Source organism: Monodon monoceros, unplaced genomic scaffold, assembly GCF_005190385.1.
Source record: "Monodon monoceros isolate NGI ecotype Baffin Bay Population unplaced genomic scaffold, NGI_Narwhal_1 Super_Scaffold_7, whole genome shotgun sequence".
Taxonomy (NCBI): Eukaryota; Metazoa; Chordata; class Mammalia; order Artiodactyla; family Monodontidae; genus Monodon; species Monodon monoceros.
The window spans coordinates 11024245-11047308 of record NW_021703784.1 but is presented as its reverse complement, the minus strand read 5'-3'; the positions used below and the strand labels follow the sequence as shown (position 1 = coordinate 11047308).

The 23064-nt window shown below is 47.6% G+C and overlaps 1 protein-coding gene across 2 annotated transcripts in view; it reads left to right on the top strand.

Moving 5' to 3' along the window:
- Window positions 1-22840, top strand: part of SORL1 (sortilin related receptor 1) — a 158041-nt gene extending 135201 nt beyond the window's left edge. Inside the window, exons 36-48 of one of the 2 annotated variants that reach the window (XM_029209073.1) lie at window positions 202-314; window positions 556-660; window positions 1345-1417; window positions 4165-4247; window positions 5595-5691; window positions 7744-7928; window positions 11181-11300; window positions 12226-12390; window positions 13717-13891; window positions 14922-15028; window positions 17614-17806; window positions 20272-20484; window positions 21914-22840. In XM_029209073.1, coding sequence (XP_029064906.1) covers window positions 202-314; window positions 556-660; window positions 1345-1417; window positions 4165-4247; window positions 5595-5691; window positions 7744-7928; window positions 11181-11300; window positions 12226-12390; window positions 13717-13891; window positions 14922-15028; window positions 17614-17806; window positions 20272-20484; window positions 21914-21981 — 1697 coding nt within the window. In that variant the 3' untranslated portion in view covers window positions 21982-22840. The remainder of the gene's footprint in view (window positions 1-201; window positions 315-555; window positions 661-1344; window positions 1418-4164; window positions 4248-5594; window positions 5692-7743; window positions 7929-11180; window positions 11301-12225; window positions 12391-13716; window positions 13892-14921; window positions 15029-17613; window positions 17807-20271; window positions 20485-21913) is intronic. The other variant, XM_029209074.1, reaches the window with a different exon arrangement.
- Window positions 22841-23064: the final 224 nt, after the last annotated feature.

The window sequence follows — 23064 nt, the reverse complement described above, 5'->3', positions numbered from 1 at the left end:
GTCATTAGATGTGTGATGAGTGCAAGCAGGCCTTGCATTCCGGAAGAGAGGAAAGGTGTTCTGTCAGCTGACGGCGCTTTCTAGGGGATAGGGCCCACTGCCAGCTCTGGCTTCTTTCTCGTCCGAGTTTTAAGCTCAGGGAAATTTCTCCAGTTGATGGATATGCAGATGGATTTTAACCCTGAGTTGCCTCTTTTCCAGTGCCGGACGCCCCTCAGAACCTCCAGCTGTCGCTCCACAGGGAAGTGGAAGGAGTGATCGTGGGCCGCTGGGCCCCTCCCGCCCACAGCCACGGCCTCATTCGGGAGTACATCGTAAGTCCCTCTGGCAGCCGGCTGTGCGCGGGTGAGCGCAAGAGATTGCCGGGGCTGGTAGAGCAGAAGCATGTTCTGTGTGACAAGGACGCGGTTTGCTGTCGCCTTGTAAATAATCATCCATCCTCTGGAACGCTTTGCATCTCACCTTCCCCTCTCTCCGCCTGCCTCCTTGCAAGACGTCAGGATGCCCAGACCTTTGGGTACCTGTCCATAGTATTTTTTTTTCTCCTCACTTCAGGTAGAGTACAGCAGGAGTGGTTCCAAGATGTGGGCCTCCCAGAGAGCTCTTAGCAACTTGACAGAAATAAGGAACCTACTGGTCAACGCTCAGTACACTGTCAGAGTGAGTGTTCACACGCGTTTTAGCCGTCCAGGTGGTCTTGGAACATGGGGAGATGGTTGGCCTTTCATGAGAACTCCGTGCCTACCTTTGTGAGATGCTTACTCGTGGTGTGCACAATACCCAACCTGTTTCTCTGGAAGCTTGTCATTTCTTTCAGTCTCGTAAACCAAGGCCACAGAGAACTTGAAATCAGACTTTGCTCAGATAACCAACAACCGATGGTAATGCAGCTTTACCTGCTTTTAACCCAGATATTCTGCTAGTGCTTTAGCTCCAATTACTTTTGCACCCACCTCTTTTCTGCTTATTTTTAGCTGCAGGGAGATGCAGAGCTATGATAAGTAGCATTTATAAAATGATATTATGGGGTTCTTATGAAATATATTATCAACATCTTCAGTAGAAAAGAGATTTTGTGCAAAACATGTTTTGAGACCATTAAGTGTATACACAGACTCCCTCATAATTTCAGTGCTATCACAATTCCCTTTACCCAGGTTCCCTCCCGTTGTCTCTTTCCCTGTCTTATTTCAGTTGCTGGGGCCTCTGACTATCCTGAATCCCTCTGTGTATAATTTCTTCCACCCTTATAGCCAAAGCCTCACCACTTTCGCTCACTCGGGATTCTTACTCTGTGGTATATGTTGCCTGTATTTCATACTAATTTGCACTCTGATTTGAAAGGTGGCTGCAGTGACCAGTCGGGGAATAGGAAACTGGAGCGATTCTAAATCCATTACCACCATAAAAGGAAAAGGTAAGTGACTCCAGCATCTGCAGATTCCGAGAAGATAGAATAACCCTTTGGAAATAACTTTCAGTGGGACTGGAAAATGAAGAGGCAGAGATCAGGAGACTTCACACAGCCTCCCTCTCCCCGATACACGCACTTCTGTGGGCGTCTCCATAGTGCTTTACACACGAAGTCTTTGGGGGCGACTGTTGAAGGTAGTCCTCCTTCTAGAACTGAGCATTTGTTATAATAAAAACATACAAAGGGATTTCCAGAGGCCTTCATGCCCTTGTTCTCAGGCACAGTATCGAAAATAGAAGGAGTCCTTCCTTCCCAGGCAAGATAAAGATGATCTTGTCCATGTGTATTTGTGGTGTTTTTAAGAGAGTGCCATGCTGACACTTGTTACTGCCCCAGGGGCACCGACCGACGGTGCTTAGGTGGTAGTTTTCTAGCGCTCGAGCTGATCGGAGTCACAGCTTACGACTTGCCATGGACCTGCTCTGCATACGCCAGCTCATCTCGCTGAGCCCTCAGAACAACTATAAGAACAGATAAGGGACTGGAAAGGCTATGTCTCTTGCACGCAGTCAGTCAAGTGACAGAGCTGGGATTGGAACCTGATCTCCTGAGTCCAGAGCCTGTGCCCTGAACCACGGTACCACCTGCTTGCCGGGCGGGGCTCCTTGCCTTGCATACGTGCCTCGAGGGTGGTGTCGGGTAGGAGCTGATGAAATAGTGGATGAGTGAGTGAATTGAAGCAAGTGAAACGAAGGCTCTGGCAATCTATGGGAGACAGTCCAGCTCGTCTTCCTGATTGTAGCTTTGGCGCTTGGGGCTTTCGTCTTTGGATTGGCGGGTGTTAAAGCCAGAAGTGTCGCCTGGAACGTGCTTGGGGGATTATACTTTCATCTGAGCCCGTGAGAAATAGGCTCTGGGTCATGGAGAGTCACTGTCTGGTCGCCTGTGAAATATGGTGTCGTTGAGATCAGGACAGGGGCAGTTAAACTTAGTGAAGCCAGCCAGTCTGTGGAGCAGGGACTGTGTGGGTATTGGAAAAAGTGTACCGAGTTCACACTCCCCGAGAGTTTTGATTGTGGTATTATTTTCCTCTACAAAGTCAGTCAGAACAGACTGACCATACATACTGAAAAGGAGGGACATTGGAAGGTCATGAAGAAAACAGGTAGTACCTTGAATTCCTCGTCATAAGTCACACCTGCATTTGAAAATCTCAGTGGGGGGTTGCTTCTCTTTAACTTCCTTAATATGATTTTGAGGATGAACCCCAACTCCTCATATGTGTGTTGGTTAGGGCATGTGTTAGGCAACTGTGTGCCAAGTCAAAAAGTGTGAGTTGTGATCTATCTGTGACCTCGTGTCCTAATAAGGTAAGAAGACGGGGTACAAAACCGTGGTGGCGTCACCCAGAATCACCACCTTCATTAGTGAACGCAGTGGATTAATTATAACAGCAGTGAGAAAAGCCACCATTTTTTGAGCACTGCTTGTGTAGTAAGCACCGTGCGGGTTGTTTTACGTGAACTGATCTCTCTTAATCCTTATCAACCCTGTGAGTGTTCTTATGCTCATTTTGTAGCTGAGGGAACTGGGATCTGGAGAGGATTGTGATCTGTCCCCAGCCACCACGATTATAACCCAGGTCAGCTTTACAGCAGCACCCGAGCTATTCTGCTCTGAGCTGGCTGCCTGAAACTCCTAATATCCTTTCTTCTTCTGGTTGCTGTGTTTTCCTCGAGCCCACTTTCATTGATCATCCGGAGAGACTCCTCCAGATTTTGATACCTCTCTTTGCCACAAAGTCTTAGGCACTCCTTTGAGTCTCTCTTGCTTTGCCAGTATAAGAGGCATATGTGCTGAGAGTCTAACACCCAAGCGGCCATTTAAATCTTACCTCCTCATGATGCTGACTGCATCCAGCGCTCTTAGGTTATGCTTGGCGGCACACTGTCAGGCTTCCGGTGGGTAGACCTTCACAGTGACCAGCATGATGCTCAGCACTTGAGCCAAGAGGGGTCTTTTCCCTCTGCTGCCCTCTCCTTGTCCCCTCAGCTCCCAGCTTGAGCTCCGATCTTTTTGAGAATGCCAGTGGCTCACCAGCTCTTTAATCTGTCGTGGGAACGGGAGAGAAAGGGAGCTGTAGTTGGGTGCCAGGCCCTTGACATGCATTATTTTAGTGAATTTTCCCACCTCTGAGAAGTACAGAGGGCATCTCCAGGCTTCACGAGGACAGGTAACTTGCCCCAGGTCACACGGTGCTGTGTCTCTACAGGAATTCGAACTCCAGCGTGTGAGACTCCAGAGCCCAGATCCTTTCTGTTTTGCCACACGCGCATTTACAAGTTAGGACTTAAGATTTAGCTTGCCGTCAACCTTCGAAAAGGACTTGAGCCCTCTGGGAATTTGTTGGTGCCAATACAGGTGGCTCTCAGTGTGATCCCTGTGCCTTTCAGAACCAGGCTGAAGCTGGGTTAATGAGGGACATTTACATAATGGAACTTTTCTGCTCGACCTAGTTGCCGGGATAGCTGACTGAGCCAAGGTAGTTATGTGTTCACCAGGTAACTGTGGACCTAACCTCAGCTTCAGGACGACAGTGGTTAAAAGGGAAGAGTAGAAGCCGCCAAAGAAATGCCCTTTCTTCCCCGACTGAAAGATTGCTTTGTCTCTTGAGTTGGAAACTGTTAAGTTCTGCCTTCTTCCCTTTTCATCACCTGGTTTCTCTTTTTGAATCCCTCTTTTGTTCTCAGTGATCCCACCCCCAGACATCCACATTGACAGCTATGGTGAAAATTCTCTAAGCTTTACCCTGTCCGTGGACACTGACATCAAGGTAACGTGGACATTTCAAACCAGCGGTTGGGCGGGGCTTTACTTTGCATGGGAACCGATACGGCAGAGAACGGGAAGATTAAGAAAAATGAATGACTTGACCCAGCAAAGCTAAAATACCACACCTAGGTTGGTTCCTCCCCCCACGAAGAACAACTTGAGTCTTCACGTGTAATGATTCTGCCTCAGCCTGGTGCCTTTTTTTTTTTTTTTACCGTATAATTAAATGGTTCACAGCTACAGTGCAAATAAAGAGTTGGTGTTAACAGAATATGTATGCCCTGTAATTTTCAGCTTTATTGGATTTCCTGGTGCCGAGCGCTAATGCAGAGGTTCCCAAGAGTGAGTCTTAGGAGAGAGTCAGATACCTCGGAAGCATATCCACTTAGATCCACCTTATATTCTCCCCTTCTAGCACCTTCCTCCCCTCTGCTTGGTCCATCTGCTTGACCAACTTCACGATAATTATCTGTGTCCCTTTGGTTTCTCAAGTTGCCACACACCTTTCATGGGGTTCTTTCTTGTCTGTCTCCCCTCACATCCCTCCCTGTCTGTGAAGCTGTGGTGGGAGCAGCAGCCTGTGCCATTGACTGAACTACAGTTTGCTGTCTTGCCCTTGGCTTCAGAGACAGCTGATGCCAGAAATGACCTGTGTAGACCTTGTCTCTATAGTCTTTGCTCTTGAAAACGTTTTAATTTGGTGCATTGGCCAATATTTTTAAAGACCTTTACATCAAATCCTTCTGTGAGCTCAGAACTTGGAAAAGGTAGTCTCTCCTGACCCAAGGATATGTTTGCTCCTATTAGACAAAAGAGATCTAAGCAAGCCCCCTTTGTATGGACCTCTTGGCCTTGACTGCAAGGACCACCTGAGCTAAGACTGATCCTTAGTTACCGTAATCTAATTACCTTTTCAATTTTTATCCTTTCTGCCTTTTTTTTTGGCTGTGCCATGCGGCTTATAGGATCTTAGTTCCCTGACCAGGGATTGAACCTGGGCCCTCGGCAGTGAGAGCTCAGAGTCCTAACCAGTGGACCGCCAGGGAATTCCCTTCTTTCTGCCTTTTTAAATTGGTTCTTGTCCTTTTATTATTTATTAAGTTTTTTGTGTCATTGAATCTATATGTTGTATTATAAATGGTCTCACATTTGTTTTTAGGAGTAGGAGGGAGTATAAGTATTCAGTGATAGCACAAATGGAATTGGTTTAAGAATCCAAAGGACTAGACCGTCCATTGTAAGAAGGGAGATAGATACCCGAGGAACAACAGAAAAGATCTTCCTTTAGTGTCTGGTGAGCTCTGTGAGTGTGGACTGTTCATGTAACATGGCTCTTGCTCCTTGGCAGGTGAATGGCTATGTGGTGAACCTCTTCTGGGCGTTCGACACCCACAGACAGGAGAAGAGAACGATGAACTTCCGAGGAAGCATATTGTCACACAAAGGTAGCGCCCTGGAGCTGGTCGGTGTGTAAGGAGGAAGGCTAGACCGATGCTTTCCTGGCATTAGAGCTTGTGTGGGGCGCCGGGACAGGTAGGGGGGTCTTCTCTGCAGCCGTTCTGAGTGGGCAGGTGTTGTCCATTGAGGATGCTGTCAGTGACTCCTGAGTCCAGGTGAGGGATCCATTGGGTGGTTCCCGAAATCCCCTTCTAACCTGTTGTCTCTTCATGGAAGTTGGAGGCTTAAAAAGGAGGAAACACTGGAAAGAAGCCAGGTTAACCTTCTACAGATGCTTTTTGCCTCCCAAAAGAGAGAGTTCCTGGGTTTAGTTACCTGTCTCTCTTTTTACTGCCCTGGTTTGCTCCTTCTTTGCTGATACAAGGTAGCGCAGGGCCTACTGCGTAATTGGCGTTCAGTAAACATTTGTTGAACGAATGGACCAACAGACTGAGCGAAGGAGGCAAGGAGACAAGGAAGGAAGAGGGTCCAGTTCCTCTTGTATCTGTACAGATAGTGAGTCTCAATTAAAATCCTCATATCTGAAGATGGACTAAAGGAAGGATTTTAATTTATTTCTAAGACAAAACCTTCATTGGCCAAGGCTGCTTGTGAATGTTGAAGAGGACGTGGGAGCTTCTACTCTTCCCTTATACTCTGTTTGCAAAGTACTTTCAATCCTAGCAGGCGTTCTGTTATATACAGTATATTTTTTTTGGCGGGAGGGAACTGAAGGCTGCCTAAGGAGGCTGTGCAGGAGTATAGCTAACATTGAGCACTTACTGTATACAGGCATTTACCCAGGCACTCCGTGTGTGGTGTTTTACATAACACCTCCAGAATAGTGTGGTGGGATCTACTCATTTTATGGACGAGAAAACAAGGTTCAGGGACTGAACGATTCCCTCAGAAGGTGGCAGAGCCATGATGGGAATCCACGCCTCTCGAATTCCAAAGGCTGAGGTCTCATCGCCTCAACATTACACCAATAGAACTCGGCAGAGACAGGAGCACAAGTCTTACCAGCCTTTGCCTGAAACGCACGAAGGGCTTGCTCCATGCCAGGCGTCATGCCGAGCACTTTACAGGAATTTTCTTTTTTTGTTCCCTGCAACAGTCAGCTGGTATAAGTGCTGTCACTGTCCTCCATCTTACCGACAAGGAAATGAACTTAGAGAGTTTGAATACTTCATTCTTGCTTGTACAAGTACGAAGGGTAGAGTTGGGCCTTGAACCCAAGTCCTTCCGATTCCAAAGGCTGTCCTCTTGGCACACCCCCTTTTTGTTCACTGCTCTCTTAGTTTTTAATAACATTTCCCCTAATTAGAAAGGGTCCACACGTTTATCACAGGAAATTTAGAAAACATAAAAGGTACAATCGAATTTTTAATTTCCTATCATTTCACTTCCCACGGAAACCACTTTTCCATTTTGGGTAGTTCCTAAGTTAATACTTTTTCCTCCTCATTGATTTCTTTGTGTCTTCTTAAAATAAAATTTGAATAATACTCTGGGCAATTTTATATCCTGCCTTTTTCACTGAATGTAAATAACGGAATTTTCTAGTTTCATTATGTATTCTTGGAAGCAACCTTCAGTGGCCGCGTAATAGTTCATGGAGTGCGCGTGAAGCTCATGGATGCGCGTGATTTAACTGTTGCCTTGTTGCCGGCCAGTCAGATGATATACTTTTTTCTGCCATAACAAATGCTGTGACAGACATCCTGGCTGCACAAATTTTGGGATCCCTCTCATTTAACTGCACTGAAGGTTATGCAGGATTTCAGGACTCTCACAAGGCCAAATGGCTCTCCAGGAGGGTCGTACCAATTTATATCCCCAGATAGGCAGCTTTAAAAGGGATTTTCCCATGCCCATGCAGTGTGTGGCTTGCAGTAGTCATTAATAAATCACGCCGAGTGAATCTGTAAAGTAATAAAAATTCTACAGCATGTGGGGCTTACTTAAATGGAGAGATGACATTAAAAAAAAATAGGGTGTGCATATAAAGATATGTATTCCTGACTGCTGCCCCCAGCCCTTTGTCCCTGTTTCCCCAGTTGGCAACCTGACAGCTCATACAAACTACGAGATTTCTGCCTGGGCCAAGACTGACTTGGGGGACAGTCCTCTGGCATTTGAGCATGTCACGACCAGAGGAGTCCGCCCACCCGCCCCGAGCCTCAAAGCCAAGGCCGTCAATCAGACGGCGGTGGAATGCACCTGGACCGGCCCCAGGAATGTGGTAAGTCAGCCAGGATGACCCTTGCAGAGCACGGATGGACTGTCGCCTGGCACTAGGCCACCAGACACCCCCAGGGCTTCCCCCTCTGTTGCTGTTGTTTTTCTTCTCACCCCAAACACAAGCTACCCTTGTAGTCAGTTCTGGATTACCTTCTAGAGGCGCCTGACATCCTGCCTCAGCATCCCTTTCTGCATCCTGGCCTGGCATCCAAGACAAAGAGCCCCCCGCTGTTTGCTGAATAGACCTAGTTTGAGGAGGGGGCACATTCCCGAGCTGGGAGTCTCACCTAGGGACGGGTGAGACGTCGCCTGCAGGACAATGAGTATGCACCTGAGGACCGTGCCTCAGGCTCCTCTAGCCCCTCCTCACCTATGGAATCCCCCGCCCACAGGTTGCTTTCTCTGTCCCCCCAAACACGCCCCGTCCCAGTTCATTCCAGGATGCTGGCTCTACTTGTGTATAGGCCTTTTGTTTTCATGTATGCATTTTGACTCACTGGAATTAGATCTGTGCTGCTTCGTTTTTGTTTTGTTTTTTTTTTTTCGTTCGCGGTACGCGGGCCTCTCACTGCTGTGGCCTCTCCCGTTGCGGAGCAAAGGCTCCGGACGCGCAGGCTCACGGGCCCAGCCGCTCCGCGGCATGTGGGATCTTCCCGGACTGGGGCACAAACCCGTGTCCCCTGCATCGGCAGGCGGACTCTCAACCACTGTGCCACCACGGAAGCCCTGTGCTTCTTTTTGAGCCTGGTTTTGATTTCCCACCCTCCACAGTGTGCACCCTCCTTTGCTTTTAGGTGCACCTTCGCAAGCCTTTTTTCATGCCCCTCCTGCCTCTGCACCAGGGCGTCTGCTCTCTCTTCCCTGGAATCCTTCCTGCTCCTGCTGCTGTGTAGTCAAATCCTAGCTCTTCTGCTGGATCTCTTTCCCTTACCAACTCCTAAATCTTTAGAGTTGATGCCACACAGCATAATGTTTCATTAGATACTACGTATCCGATTTGATATCTTCTGTCCACTCTCATCTCCCTAAGTAGTTTGTAAGTTCTTGAAGGGAAGGATTGTTTTCTGGGTTTTCCAAATGGAAAAGCAAATGGAACTAAATCTGTAATTGAGCCTTAGTGAATCCTCAGTGGCTGGTGAGGAGGAACTGGCGCACGTCTTGTCTTCTGAGGGCATCCCCAGTGTGCGTCGGGGGCAGGACTGGTTCATGGGGAAAGAACCAAGGTTTGCAAGGAATTGTCTGTGAGATCAGCCGTGAAGAAGGAGGGGGAGGTAGGCGTTAACTGAGCATCCACTGTGTGCCAGGCACGATGCCCACCCTTCATCCGTGGTCTCGCACTTAATCCTCTCATCGGCTCTGTGGGGTAAATGTTCCTGCTCTACCGGTGAGGAGACCATGGCTCAGAGGGGGTGAAGTAACTGGCCAAAGTCGAGGGTTAGTAAGCAACAGGCCGAGTTAGAGCTCAGGTCCAGCTAATTTAACAGCCTGGGCTCTTCTGTTGCTCCAGAACCTGACTCCGGGGCAGGGACAGAGATGAGAATGCCCAGAGCCACCCCCGGTCTCCATTTTACCTGGAAGTAGACCGTTATCACAGAGGGGCCTTTGTCTCTGTTTAAGTACCCAACTCAGAGCCTGCCCACCTGTCACCCCCAGCTGTCTGCACAGAGCGGGGCATCGTGTACAGAACATTGGCCCGTGACTTGTTTTTAGTGTCTCACCACACGTGAACTTGGAGAAGGAGCCTAGCCCGGCCTCATCCTGGCTGAGAGACCCCTTACACTCATGGTAGCCTTCCGAGGGTCAGGGGCTGGTGGAGTCCTCTGGACGAAGCTCTCAGCTTCCGCCCATCTTCATCTCGCTGCGGACGCTGGGGTCTCACTCAGGGCTGCCGTCAGCACCGCAAGAGCCGCCCCCATCACTGTCTGCGTGGGGCCTTCTTACACCCTGGCTCCCGTGGCTCCAGGGACCCCTTTCCTAGCTCCTGGTTGAAGCCTCCACCCCATGGTAGCCACGGGCCTGTCCTCTCTGGGGGTCAGGCCTGCCTGCGCCCTGGGTCCCCCTCTGCCATCCCATCTGAGCTCTCTCCTTCCCCTATTCCTGTTCCATTCCCGTTTGCTCATCTGAGACACACAAGTCCTTTTGCATGTCCCTGATGGGCTCCCTTCATCCCCACAGCTTCTTCAAACTTGTACGGTTTTCAAGTCCCCTTTCTTGCCTGCTCGTATGCTCTTGGAGAAAATGCCCTTTGTTTCTACCTTACAAAGGAAGCTTCCTCATGCTTCCCCCATTAGAAACATGCTCTCAGCTTCCACTTTCCCCTCTATGAGGCCATCAGACTCCCACCTCCTGCTTTAAACTCCACGTGTACCGATTAGGGTTAAGAATGGGTGCATAGAACAGGAATGGAGAGTAACTGTGGCTTTCAACAGTTTATTTCCCTCCTAATTACAAGTCGGTCAGAGCTTGGAGTTCAGCCACCTGGGAGCTCTACAGCCGCAGCACAGTTTGAGCTGGGCCCCAGGCCCTGCCACCTCCAGCCTGTGGCATCACCTTGCAGTCCAGAGGGCCTCCTGGACCACGTCACCCTGCATATTCCAGGCAGCGGGAGGGCAGAAGAAGGGCACCGCTCCCTGCATTTCAATGTGTCCTCACCGAGGTCCTGCCTGGAACATCTGCTGACATCTTGTTGACCAGCCCTGTCACATGGCCTCTGCCGCTTGGAGGGAGGTGTGGGTGTAGGCATGTTTCCAGGTAGCAGTTCTCACTAAGCACCAGGATTCTGCTGAGGGACATGGGGAGGATGGGAATGTCCTAGGCAGCCAGCAGTGCCCGCCCTCCCTCCCCATGCCCTCCCTCCCTCCCCATGCCCCCTCCACGAGCTTGCACACTTGCTATCCCCTTCGCACCTTGGTCAACCCCTCTTTTCCCCAGTTTATTATGCAGTCTTCTAGTATAGCATCTAACCTTCCACATTTGCATCTTGTTATGGATAATTCTGTTTTTCCTCTCTGCATGGCTCTCCTCAAAAAAGCAAGCTCTGAGGAGAGTCTGCACCGTATTTATCTTTGTAGGTGGGAAGCCACTGCCTGGCCCAGGGTGCCTTCTCTGTAAATGCTGATGAAATAGATGTTGAATGAAGAATTCTTTGTGAGCTCATTTGAAGTGGTTCCCCGGGTCTTAAATTAGGGCTTTCATGAGAGTGAGGTCACTGGCCACTGAACTGGTGTCCTTTTCTGTTCTCTCCTTTTACCAGGTTTATGGCATCTTCTATGCCACATCCTTTCTTGACCTGTATCGCAACCCCAAGAGCTTGACTACATCACAGCACAACCAAACAGTCCTTGTCAGTGGGGATGAGCAGTATTTGTTTCTGGTAAGTTTCCTGTGCCAGGAGTACAGAAGAATGTTTTATTTTTTGAGGATGTCTTAATTGCTGGCCTCCTGGCTCAGACCCAGGACCTGGGGAGCTGGAGGTGTGGATTCCAGGATCCGCGTGCGATGCATGTGCGCCTGTGTGCGCGCACGCACACCTGTGTATGTATTCGTGCGAGAGAGACACACACGGGAGGATGGTTCTTTTTCACAAGCATCAGGTCTTTACTTGAAACGCAGAACGAACGGCCACTTAGCCAACTACAGCTCCCTTGTGCAGGATTGAGAACTTGGAGAATGGGTCACAGGAATAAATAAAAGCTGTTGTCAGATTCCACTTCTAGGAATTTAGCTTACGTGCTTTTACATGTGTGCCAAGATATTTAGAGAAACATGTTTGGTATACTGTTGCTTGTGAAAACAGAAGATTTGGAACAAATGTCTATCAAGAGAAGACTGGTTAAAAGGATTATTGCCTATCTTTGTGACGGAGCATAGTGCAACCATCCAACACAAATACAACAAACTCCAAACGTACTGATTTGGAAAAATCTCCATGCTGTATTAAGTAAAAGAAGCGAAGAGCGTAATAGTATGTGTAATGTTTTTGCATTTGTGTAAAAAAAATTAAGAACAGTAGACTATACATATACATGCATGCATAAGTACACACATATATAAGTACATATCTATACACACATACCCGTATATCTGGGCTTATATTTGTGCAGGACATTTCTGGAAGGAAGCACATAAAATCATTACTAGTACTACCTCTGGGAAAATGGATTAGAGATCTGGGGTAGGTGGGGAATTATTCTACATCTTTTTGTATGCATTGAATTTTAATTGTATCCATATGTCACTATTTTGTTGAAACAGTGGTTTGGTGACAACTGCATGAGTTCGAGTGGTGTTTGTTTCAGGTCCGGGTGGTGGCGCCCTACCAGGGGCCGTCCTCTGACTACGTCGTGGTGAGGATGATCCCAGATAGCAGGCTTCCTCCCCGTCACCTGCACGTGGTTCATACAGGCAAAACCTCCGCCGTCATCAAGTGGGAATCCCCATACGATTCTCCTGACCAGGACCTGGTGAGGGGACGCATGGTCTGGTTCGGGGGCGGGTGGGTCCTGTAATGGGGCAAGAAACCTAGGCCTGGTGCTTGGAGTTCAGCAGGAGGTCTCCCCCTATTTCTGCCTGGTCAAAGACGGGGTCCTTACAGGTGCCTCTTCTTCATTGTCACATCTCCAGTATTCCTGGCTACCATACTGGTTTGTCCCTCCTTCTCTGCTTTCTCTGCCTTCACTAACAAATCTAAATCTAGCCCACTGCCTGTTTTTCTAAATAAAGCTTTATTAGAACCAAGTTATACCCATTCGTTTACACATTATCTAGAGCTGCTGTTATGCTACAAACAAGAGAGTTGAGTAATTGTGGTAGAGACCATCTATTCTTCAAGGCCTAAGATATTTGCTCTCTGAACCTTTACAAAAAAGTTTGCTGGCCCATGCCCTAAGAGAAGAGGCATTGATTCTAGAAAAAAACTCCCATTTTCCCTTGCCCAGGCTGCTCTGACTTCCATGCCCTCTGCCCTTCCTGCCGTCCCAGGGGTGGGTGGTTTTAAATGCTTGGTCACAAAGACTCCTGTGGACTCTCAGCTTCTTCCTGATGCTGGAGTTCCCTGTGCTTACTACCTGTCCTTTTACTTTCTCCCTGTCCCCATAGATGTAAGAAGCAACCTGGGAGAAAGTGAATGGGGTTTTTTGTCTCTTAGACCTGGGATTGAACACTTTCATTCATTGTTCCCCTCTGACGACATCCCAACACTATGGCAGTGGTGGAGATAGAGAATTTGAACACTGAACTGGGGTTTTTTTTTTGTTTTTTTTTTTTTTTTGCGGTACGCGGGCCTCTCACTGCTGTGGCCTCTCCCGTTGCGGAGCACAGGCTCTGGACGCACAGGCTCAGCGGCCATGGCTCAAGGGCCCAGCTGCTCCACGGCATGTGGGATCCTCCCGGACCGGGGCACGAACCCGCGTCCCCTGCATCGGCAGTCGGACTCTCAACCACTGTGCCACCAGGGAAGCCCTGAACTGGGGTTTTTCTTGCATGTTCCAACATACCTGCTGCTGCCATCACAAATGTGGTTTTCCCTAGAGTTGTTTTTTTGGGGGGAGGGTGGGTAGGTGGATCAAACTGACAATTCTCTGTACAAATCTGGGAGTGAATACTTGTTATAAGGTTGGGAAATGACTACCCCAGAGGCTTTCCAAAGAACAGACATCGGGGCTCAAAATATTGTTGCCGGGGGTCACAACCACTGACATACTTATGTTACATGGGCCACCATTGAACTACAAAGAGTAAAACAACTCCAGGTTCCTGATTACCATTAAAATGTCTTTTTCTTGTCCTAGCTATATGCAATTGCAGTTAAAGATCTCATAAGGAAGAGTGACCGGAGCTACAAGGTGAAATCCCGCAACAGTACCGTGGAATACACCCTTAGCAAGTTGGAGCCTGGAGGGAAATACCATGTGATTGTCCAGCTGGGGAACATGAGCAAGGACTCCAGTATCAAAATTACCACAGGTGAGCAGACGAGCGATTGGAGGCCCCCTCACACGGCAAGGCACTCCCAGTGCCGCTAGAACGCCTCTAGGCATGGGATTTCTTTTTGTCCTTTTCTATTTTTTAGTTTTTTGAAGACATAGGATTTCTATCAGTAATTGCACAGGAAGTGCGAAGACGACCCGCAGTGTCCACACTGGGGCAGAGCCGTGCAGGCGTCCCAGTATCTGGGCTGCAGGGTGGTGGCCAGGGCGCTGTGGGCTGGGCAGTGGCTGTCGTTTTCCATATTCTCCATCTCCTCTAGTTTCCCCTCCCCTAGCTGGTTTTGACATTTCCAAGAGAGTTAGGAAATAAAACTGAACATTTGCCACTTAAAGCCAAGCATTGCATCTGGGCACCTGGACTGAAGTCATCATGGTTCCTTGGGGCAACATCATGTGCAGAAATGGATGGAGACCAGTAACTGGGCAGCAGATTAAAGGGGGATTTGCTGCCAGCTCCAGGCTGGCTCAGCAGTCAGGCTCAAGTTCAGAGAGCAAGTAATAAGCTCAGTTACTCGGACAGCAGCAGACGATATCAGGAGTGTCAGTAACGGAGGCCGGCAGTGTGAACCGTGGGCCTGGGCCATACTCTGTGGTCATTCTAGGGCTCTGTCTTCAGACCGAGCTCCCTAGGCCCTCACTGACCTCTAAGGCCTCTGGCATTTGGAGCACGAAAGTAGACTGGAACCAGAGCAGAGGTCCAGGTAAACTTTGAACATGGTTCCATCCCACCCCATCCCTTCCTCCCCCTACCTCGTTTGTTTTTGGCCATCCTTGAGTCTAGATAATGTCCAGATTTCTTGGCTAAAGGTATTATAACAACAAAGGAGATGCCAGTTAAAGAGTGTCTGCAATGTGCTAGGCTGTATACGAAGCGGTATATGTGTATTATTCCTTCCTTAACCTATCCCTTCAAGATTAGCATTATTTAATCAGCCTTTGACAGACAAGGAAACGGAGACTCAGATGTTGAGCCACTAACCACATCCTACGTCACCTTTAATTTTCAGTTTCGTTATCAGCACCTGATGCCTTAAAAATCATAACAGAAAATGACCATGTTCTTCTGTTTTGGAAAAGCCTAGCTTTGAAGGAAAAGCATTTTAATGAAAGCAGGGTAAGTTCCTCCCTCCTTCTCAGTGACTTCGGAAATCTAATTGAAATGCCATTTTAGAGATGAGCTCGTTAACAGCGTGCTGGCGTAGATAGAGTAAAAAGAAAGAATAGGGTAGGGGAGTGAACTTGAGAATTAAAGGACCATTTTCTGTGGGATTGCTAATTAGTGAAATGTTTATACTGCCCATTAAAGATGTGAATCTCTGCACTAAGCACTTTTCAATCCTGAACTTGTCATCCCCTGAAAGATAGAGAAACGGGCTGGAGTCCTTCCTCACCGTGCTTCCTGAGGCTGGACCGGGGCTCAGCATCGGAACCCAGGGCCCCATCTTTCCCAAACAGTCTGAGGGCGGGGCTGTGGCTTCAGTACTGGGGATCCGAGCTGCACTGCCAACCTGGAATCTTACCAGTTTCTTTCCAGTGAGCAGGAAGTGCTTGAAGATAGTCTTTTGACATATGAAAAACACCTTGTTTCATTTTGTTTTTAGCAGACCAATTACTGAACTCACAGCAGGAGATAGGAGGAGGAGGAAGAGAGTGGCACCTGGGAATAGATTTGCCATCCAAGGGTGGACAGATTCTCCAGTGGAGCTGGGTTGGCCCCATTGTCAGCAAAGCATGAGCTAAATAGATACACGGTAAATCAACCGTGGCTACCTCGGGGTAGAGCGTTGGCAAAGAGCCCTACAGTTCTAAATCGTCACAGTGTAATGCCAGAAGGAAAGCTAAATCAAAATTTGAAAATTCTCACAACTGTGACATATAAATGGTTAATGTATTTAAGTGTAAAGAGAGCTTTCAAATCAATTCAAAACAGAAACACATTGACCCTTGAAAAACGCAGATTTGAATTGTGCAGGTCCACTTATATGTGGAACCTACAGTACCACACCATCTGTGGTTGGTTGAATGCAAGGATGCAGAACCGAGGATACAGAGGGTCCACTCTTAAGTTATTCTCGGATGTTTGACTGCTCAGAGGGTCAGGGCCCCAACCCCTACATTGTTCAGGGGTCAACTGTGTTATAATTTTGAATAAGGAACAGGTAGCACGGTAAAAATGTTCAAGCAGCAGTGAGCAAAAGAAAATAGAGTTTCAGCTTCACTAGTAATCTAAACAGCACAGATACAGCACTTTCACATTAAATTGGCCAAAGTTTTGGGGGAGGGTGGTACCAACATGAGTCATAGCTGGGGAGAGGAGTGCTCTGGGAATATGAATGGGTTCAACCTTCTGTAAGGCACTTTGGCAATAGGTATCAGAAACGTTGAAGGTGTTGCATCGTTTGATCCAGCAATTCTAGGATTTTACTCTAAGGAAACAGTGTGCATAAAGAACTTGATTTATGACAGTAAGAAAGAGGACACACCCTAAATGCCCACTAGAAGAGGGTTGGTCAAGTCAGTCATGGGTGGCTGATGTTGGTATCATTTACATTTTTTTTCTTTATCCCCTTATGTATTTTGCAAATGTCCTACACCACATATATATTAGATAGAAAATAATAAATGCCAGTTAGTAGTCTATAAAAAAGAAGGCAGGAGTAGGACTCCAGGCAGGTGCTGTAGGGAGACCCAGTCGGGCAGCCAATTGTCATCAGCGTGGCAGGAGCCCAGCTTCATAAAGGTTGGGCTTGCAGTCAGTATTCCATTCCCAGTGCAGGGTTCCGGCATAAGCTTAATGCGTCCTTATTCCTTCCTCCTGACTTAGAGTTCAAAGAAGAGGCAGGTCATCAGAATGAGAACCAGGGGACCATGATTATGCAGTGGGGCCCAATACGTGGGTAGAAATAAGACGGGAGGGGTTTTGCGGTGGGGGGAGGTGCTGGTAGCTATGACACTGGAAGACTTGGAGATCAACCGGGAAGTCTGGGAGTCAATCCTGATCCCAGCCAGCATGCTGGGTTCGGGCTGTTCCAAGAGGGATTTTTCCAGCACAGGAGTCCAAGACTCTCCCCGAGCCAGTCTAAGTCGGATGCTTATTTCACACTCCCCCAGTGAGCAGAGGCTGAGCTGCTGCAGTGCTGCCTAGTTCAAGGCCAGGCTTGTCTGGGGCTGAGATCAGCTTGGATGAACTAGAAAGCACGGAGATAGGAAGTGAACTGCAAGCCAGCAATGGAGTTTGTATAGGCTGTTCTAAGGAGAAATGTCTTGCTTTTATTTTTTACCCCATGCCTGGAGTCCACTGCAACTTGGATTTATTATTGGTCCAGTCTCATTTCAGTGACCTGTTGCTGTGTTGTCTGGATTCTTTGTTTCATTTAATATTCCTTGAGATAAGTGGATTGCTGACCAGAACTTTGAATTCTGTACTGGAGTATTTGTTAAAATGGCTTTTGTTAGGTCTGTGCTTTTCATTTCTACTATGTGGCTCAGAAGTGGGTAGTTAGATGTTGGGGATGAGAATGTTCCCATTTTCTGAATCTAATATCTCAGTGCTATGTAAAAAGAACTGGTACGAAACACACACTGCTTTAGCATCTATAAATGTCTGCAATAAGGAGCTCACAAAGTTGGAACCAGTAGTAGCAGCTGTTAGATTCCTTATTTAACTTCCTGAGCAATCCCTCCTGTGTTTGTTTTCAGGGCTACGAGATACACATGTTTGATAGTGCCATGAATATCACAGCTTACCTTGGGAATACTACTGACAATTTCTTTAAAATCTCCAACCTGAAGTTGGGTCATAATTATACTTTCACTGTCCAAGCACGATGCCTTTTTGGCAGCCAGATTTGTGGGGAGCCTGCTGTCCTGCTGTATGATGAGTTGGGATCTGGTAAGTTGCTGTTGTTGCCCATTTCCATCTTCAATTCCGAGGAAATATATCAGGGATGTAGCATGGCTTGATAAACATGTGTCTTTCTAAAATGCATTTAAAATATTCTTGCAGCTCAAAGGAAAATCATTTATGCATCAGTTTAATGAGATACGGATATATTTAAAAAATACTTCCTGGGCTTCCCTGGTGGCGCAGTGGTTGAGAGTCCGCCTGCCGATGCAGGCAACACGGGTTCGTGCCCCGGTCCGGGAAGATCCCACGTGCCGCGGAGCGGCTGAGCCCGTGAGCCATGGCCACTGAGCCTGCGCGTCCAGAGCCTGTGCTCCACAACGGGAGCGGCCGCGACAGTGAGAGGCCCGCGTACCGCAAAAAAAAAAAAAAAAAAAAAAAAATGCTTCCAGAGTCAGGCATGGTGTGAGGAGCTGGGATTATAAGGTGACCATATTCTGAATGTAAAGCAGAAGAAAGGGAGGTTTTGTTGAAAAAGGAGATTCTGCTTGGGAAGCACTAGCTTAATGAGTTTTGTTTTTATTCTTTGGAGGGCTGTTCAGAGCTGCTAATATGCTAATATTCCCTAGGATTCTGCGAGTCAGTAGATTATCTCATCACAGATTCCCTGATTTCTCAGCCTCTTCATCTTCACCGTCAGCCTCAGATCAAAGCCTGAAGTTGACCTGGGATCTCTGTCTTCTGGACACACACAGACAGCAGTGTCGGGCCATGGTGATGGCAGGGGAGAGGAACCTTCCATTTACATGGAAATTCTGCTCAGATTGTAATAGCTTAGCCAGGATTTCAACAAATGTTTTGCCACTGGCCTTTGTAGTTCCATTTATTCCCAGCCAAGAACTAACCAGTGCTTAAGCTCAGAATCTTATGTTAGACTTGTTAGATGTTCCATCACGCTTCCCGGCGTGGCTTCTGGGGGAATCCTTTATCCTTGGCACCTCCCTAAAAGAGGGAAACCTTGCACACCACATCCCTTGGAGAACTGTCGCATGTTTGAGGTTCTGAGAAGTTTCTACAGGAAACAAACAACCAAACTCTTGTTGTCCTAGTGTTTTTTAAATAGAGTCTTCTTTTTAAGTAAAACCTATTAGCAACCTGTGAAATAGACTTTGGGGAAAACTGCTGTGAGGACATCTGCCAGCTACCTTTGTAAACCAAGACTGTCAGGTGGGAGAATCTCTCAGGTAGACCTCTCGGGCCACGTCCTGCCCCTTGATGTGCACGTCCCCTCGGAGGCAGGGTGAGGACAGGAGCTCACTCATTCCTGCCGCCTCCAGCGTGCTGGCTTCCTCTTAACTGCTCCAGCCCAGAGCTTTCCCCCAATTTTCCACTTCACAGCTGGGATTAGGTTGGGACGCGTGAACTGAGATTCGGGAGAGTTTTTTCCAGTAAGTTGATAGTGCAAGAAATTAACGACACGGCTATTGAGTTGTTAGATCAGACTCACAGGAAATGGCTGCTCTCTGGCCCATCTTTACGAGGACCTATTGGGATGAAGCCCCGGGCAGCTCCTGAGCTCTCTTCACAAGGCAGAGCCCTGGCCTGCATCACCTCGCCCTGCACCAGGGAACAACCTCAAGCCTGATGAAGCTCCTCATGGAGACCGAGGAAGTCCACTTTGCTTCCTTAGCTAAAACTGACTCCTGCAAGCCATGTTCTTGCCTCAGGTTCAGACTTTCCCCAGGATTTATGACATAAAAATCTACCCCTTCCGGGAAGACTGGCTCTAACCCAACAGGGAGATGGCTTTGCCCCAGAGCCCTGTTGCTACAACTTTGTCAGTACCTCATGATAAAGCTAGTATTTGTTTAAAACAGTGGGAAGGGAGCATCACTGTTAGGTTATAGACACCCAAATGGCTTTGCAAAGAGCTTTTACAAAATGTTAAATGTATATGGAAAGATTCTCTCTCTCTCTCTCTCTCTTATTTAAGTTAAAAAACCTCATAAAACTTCATGAGCTGTTAAGTCAGTATTGCAGTAAAGGAATCTCATTTGTATCACTTAATGGAGCTTCAGGTAATTGCAGTTCAGAGTGACTTTGGTGCCAAGTAGGGGGAAATAATTGCAATCTCGTTAATTAGTGGTCTGATTTCACATCCTCTTACGTAAGGCAAGCGAGCGGTCTTAAGTAATAATGCTAATGAAATCAGTGTTGGTACCCCAACAAAGGTCTCCCTTCCAAGAGATTATCTAAATAACCAACGCGGCCGCGATTAGGAGCCTAATGTAATTACCGTATTTGCATGCACAAGGCCTGTCCTCCATCACTCATGGCAAGGAGTCGGGAAACATTCAGGCGTCACGTGCAGGAACGTGCCATACCGGGCAGGCGGTTCGGGGAGGTGTTGCAAGCTCTTGGCGTTTTGGGGTGGGTGGGGCAGTGAGGGGTTGCCCAGTCTGTTCTCCCGCCCTTACGTGGGAGGCTTACGGGTTGGCCTCTTGCCTTGGCAGGTGGGGATGCCTCAACGATCCAGGCCGCCAGATCTACCGACGTTGCTGCCGTGGTGGTGCCCATCTTGTTCCTGATACTGCTGAGCCTGGGCGTCGGGTTTGCCATCCTGTACACGAAGCATCGGAGGCTGCAGAGCAGCTTCACTGCTTTTGCCAACAGCCACTACAGCTCCAGGCTGGGCTCGGCCGTCTTCTCCTCGGGGGATGACCTGGGTGAGTGTGTCAGGGCACAGGGTTCTTCTTCCCAGGGCAGACCCCACAAAGCCAGGGGCTTGCTGAGGAAACGCCTGCCTCGAGCTCATCTTTTTGACGCTAGCAGAGTGCTTTACTAACCAGTGACCCTACTGGTTTGGGTTGAATCAGTTGGAGCCCTTTGCTTTGAAGTTGCTCCTAAATTAAAATACCAGTATTCTCTTAAATAGTGTGCCCGAGACAGGGAGTTCTGTGAAAGAACAGATAGGAGCTTGCCTTTTACAGGAAGAATAGGCAGACCCTGGGCTTTGGGTATTCCCCAAGTATTGGCAAATTCTTAAGAATTTCCGACCCCTCTCATCCTTCACAGACCTGGAGGCCTGACGTCTCTGGAGATGTTAGTCTAGACAAAAAGCCACGCTTTCCCCATCGGCTTCTGTCCAAAGAAGCCCTTCCCATCTTGCTGTTTCTCTTTCTGATGGCTAGCACAACCTCACTAGCACAACCTCACTGGCTAGCACAACCTCACTTTCTGATGGCTAGCACAACCTCACTGCGAAGAGAGGGAGATGTTCCTTTTATAAACGTCTGTGTGCTCAAATGGCTAAATGCTAATTGAGCAAGTAGGCCACTTAATAAATATAATCAAATAGTTGTGTTTTGGGGCCTTCCCCAAACTCGGGCCTGTCCAAACTCAGACTGCTGAATGGGAGTTTACATGTTTATTTTCTTCTGTCAACTAGTTAGAGTTTTGTCTATACAGACATTGACGTATTTCCTGCTCACTGATCGTTCGTTATTGAGTCTTCTCCCTTTTCTTCTCAGTTTCCTTTCTTGTTTTATCACAGGCGCTTGGACTGCCTTGCGTGAATAGGGTGGGTTCTTTGGTGGGTTCTTTGCTTCTGTTACTGGGGGCAAGAGGAATCCACCCATCACGGGGCCGTGCTGTGATCACTGAAAGCAGATCAGCACTTAGTTGCTCAGGATGGTACCAGGGCCCACGAGGGGACAACCATGAGTCTGGCTAAATGCTTAAACCCCTCTAAGGTCCTTTTCTTCATGATCGGTGTGGGTTCAAAGGAGAAAACAGACAGTGACGTTCACTGTGCTAGCATAGGGTGTGGACAACTCAAATCGGGGCACCTAAGCCACCCGTTGGACTTTGGGGTAGGGAATAAGATCCTCCCTCATCAAAGGTTGACTTTTCTTATTTGGTTAATTTCAAGTACCATGAAAATAAGCTTGGCCACCCGTTGATGGGGAACAGGTGACCCAAGAGTGTCAGAGAGAAGCTGGGCTGGGTTTCAGCATCGATTCTTGTGCCTGGCTGGCTCTGCTGCTGACTTTTCCAGCTGGGGCTTGTACTGTAGGGATGGAGGGTCAGTGGTGGGGTGTGGGGTTGGGCGGAAGTGCCCCGGAACTCACCAAGGACTGACTGTCTTGCCTTTAGGGGAGGACGATGAAGATGCTCCGATGATAACTGGATTTTCCGACGACGTCCCCATGGTGATAGCCTAAAAGAGCTTTCCTCACTAGAAACCAAATGGTGTAAATATTTTATTTGATAAAGATAGTTGATGGTTTATTTTAAAAGATGCACTTTGAGTTGCAATATGTTATTTTTATATGGGCCAAAAACAACAACAACAACAAAAAAAAACAAAAAAAAAGGAGGAAAGAAAGGAATGAATAAACTTTGTCGTAATCAACTGTGAACTTCAAACCAGGTGGATTTTAGTAACCAAATTGCTTTGGTTTGATATTAGTGTAGTCTCACAGGGCTGTGCTTACTGGGCATATGCTTTTTAAGTCTGTGAGATAATTTTGGTTCAGTAAATTGGCCATTCTTTTTATTTTTCTAAGACACAGAAATGTATTTAATAAAAACTTCGAGAGTGACGGGTAGAATCCCTCCTCCTCGAAAGTATGCTCAAATTAAAAATTTTTTTGCATTTAGTTTCTGTGAAAGTGTTTGGGCGTGTGACGGGGGAAGGTTCTTTTGTGTTATTTTGTTAATTTATTGGAACTCTGTATAGGGCAAGGCTTTAGTGGTCATCTGACACCACACATGTTATGAGTCCCTCGCCTATAGGGTTGAGGCTTGGGGAACAGAAGCAGTTTTGTTGCCATTCCAGAAGCAATCCATTTTTATTCACTCGTGTGTCACACGACGGTGTTTGGCAGGAGAGCATATTGAGTCATTGCTCCATTTCAGTTAAACAGAGATGCAGCTTGGGAAGCCCTGCAAGCAACAGCTTCCTCTCTCATATTAATGGATGGATTCTTACTGTACACACCTCTGTACAAGATGTAGCTTTGAAAGCTACAATATGATAACACTGCTTTATTATACACTGGTGTCATCGTCATTGCAAAACATTGCTCTGGTTGTGGGAGAGAGTTCTAGATTTGTGCCATGATAGCTACACTGGCAGATATAGTACCTAATTTTTCCTTTTGGGATTTTTTGTTTCGTTTTGTTTTTACTTACCGCTGAAGAATGTCGAATGTAAAGTTTTGTATTTGTGTTGAGTTGGCCGCTTACTGTCCTTAAAAATCCGTACTGATATATGCAGTCGTTTTGAATTGGGTCAGTGCCTT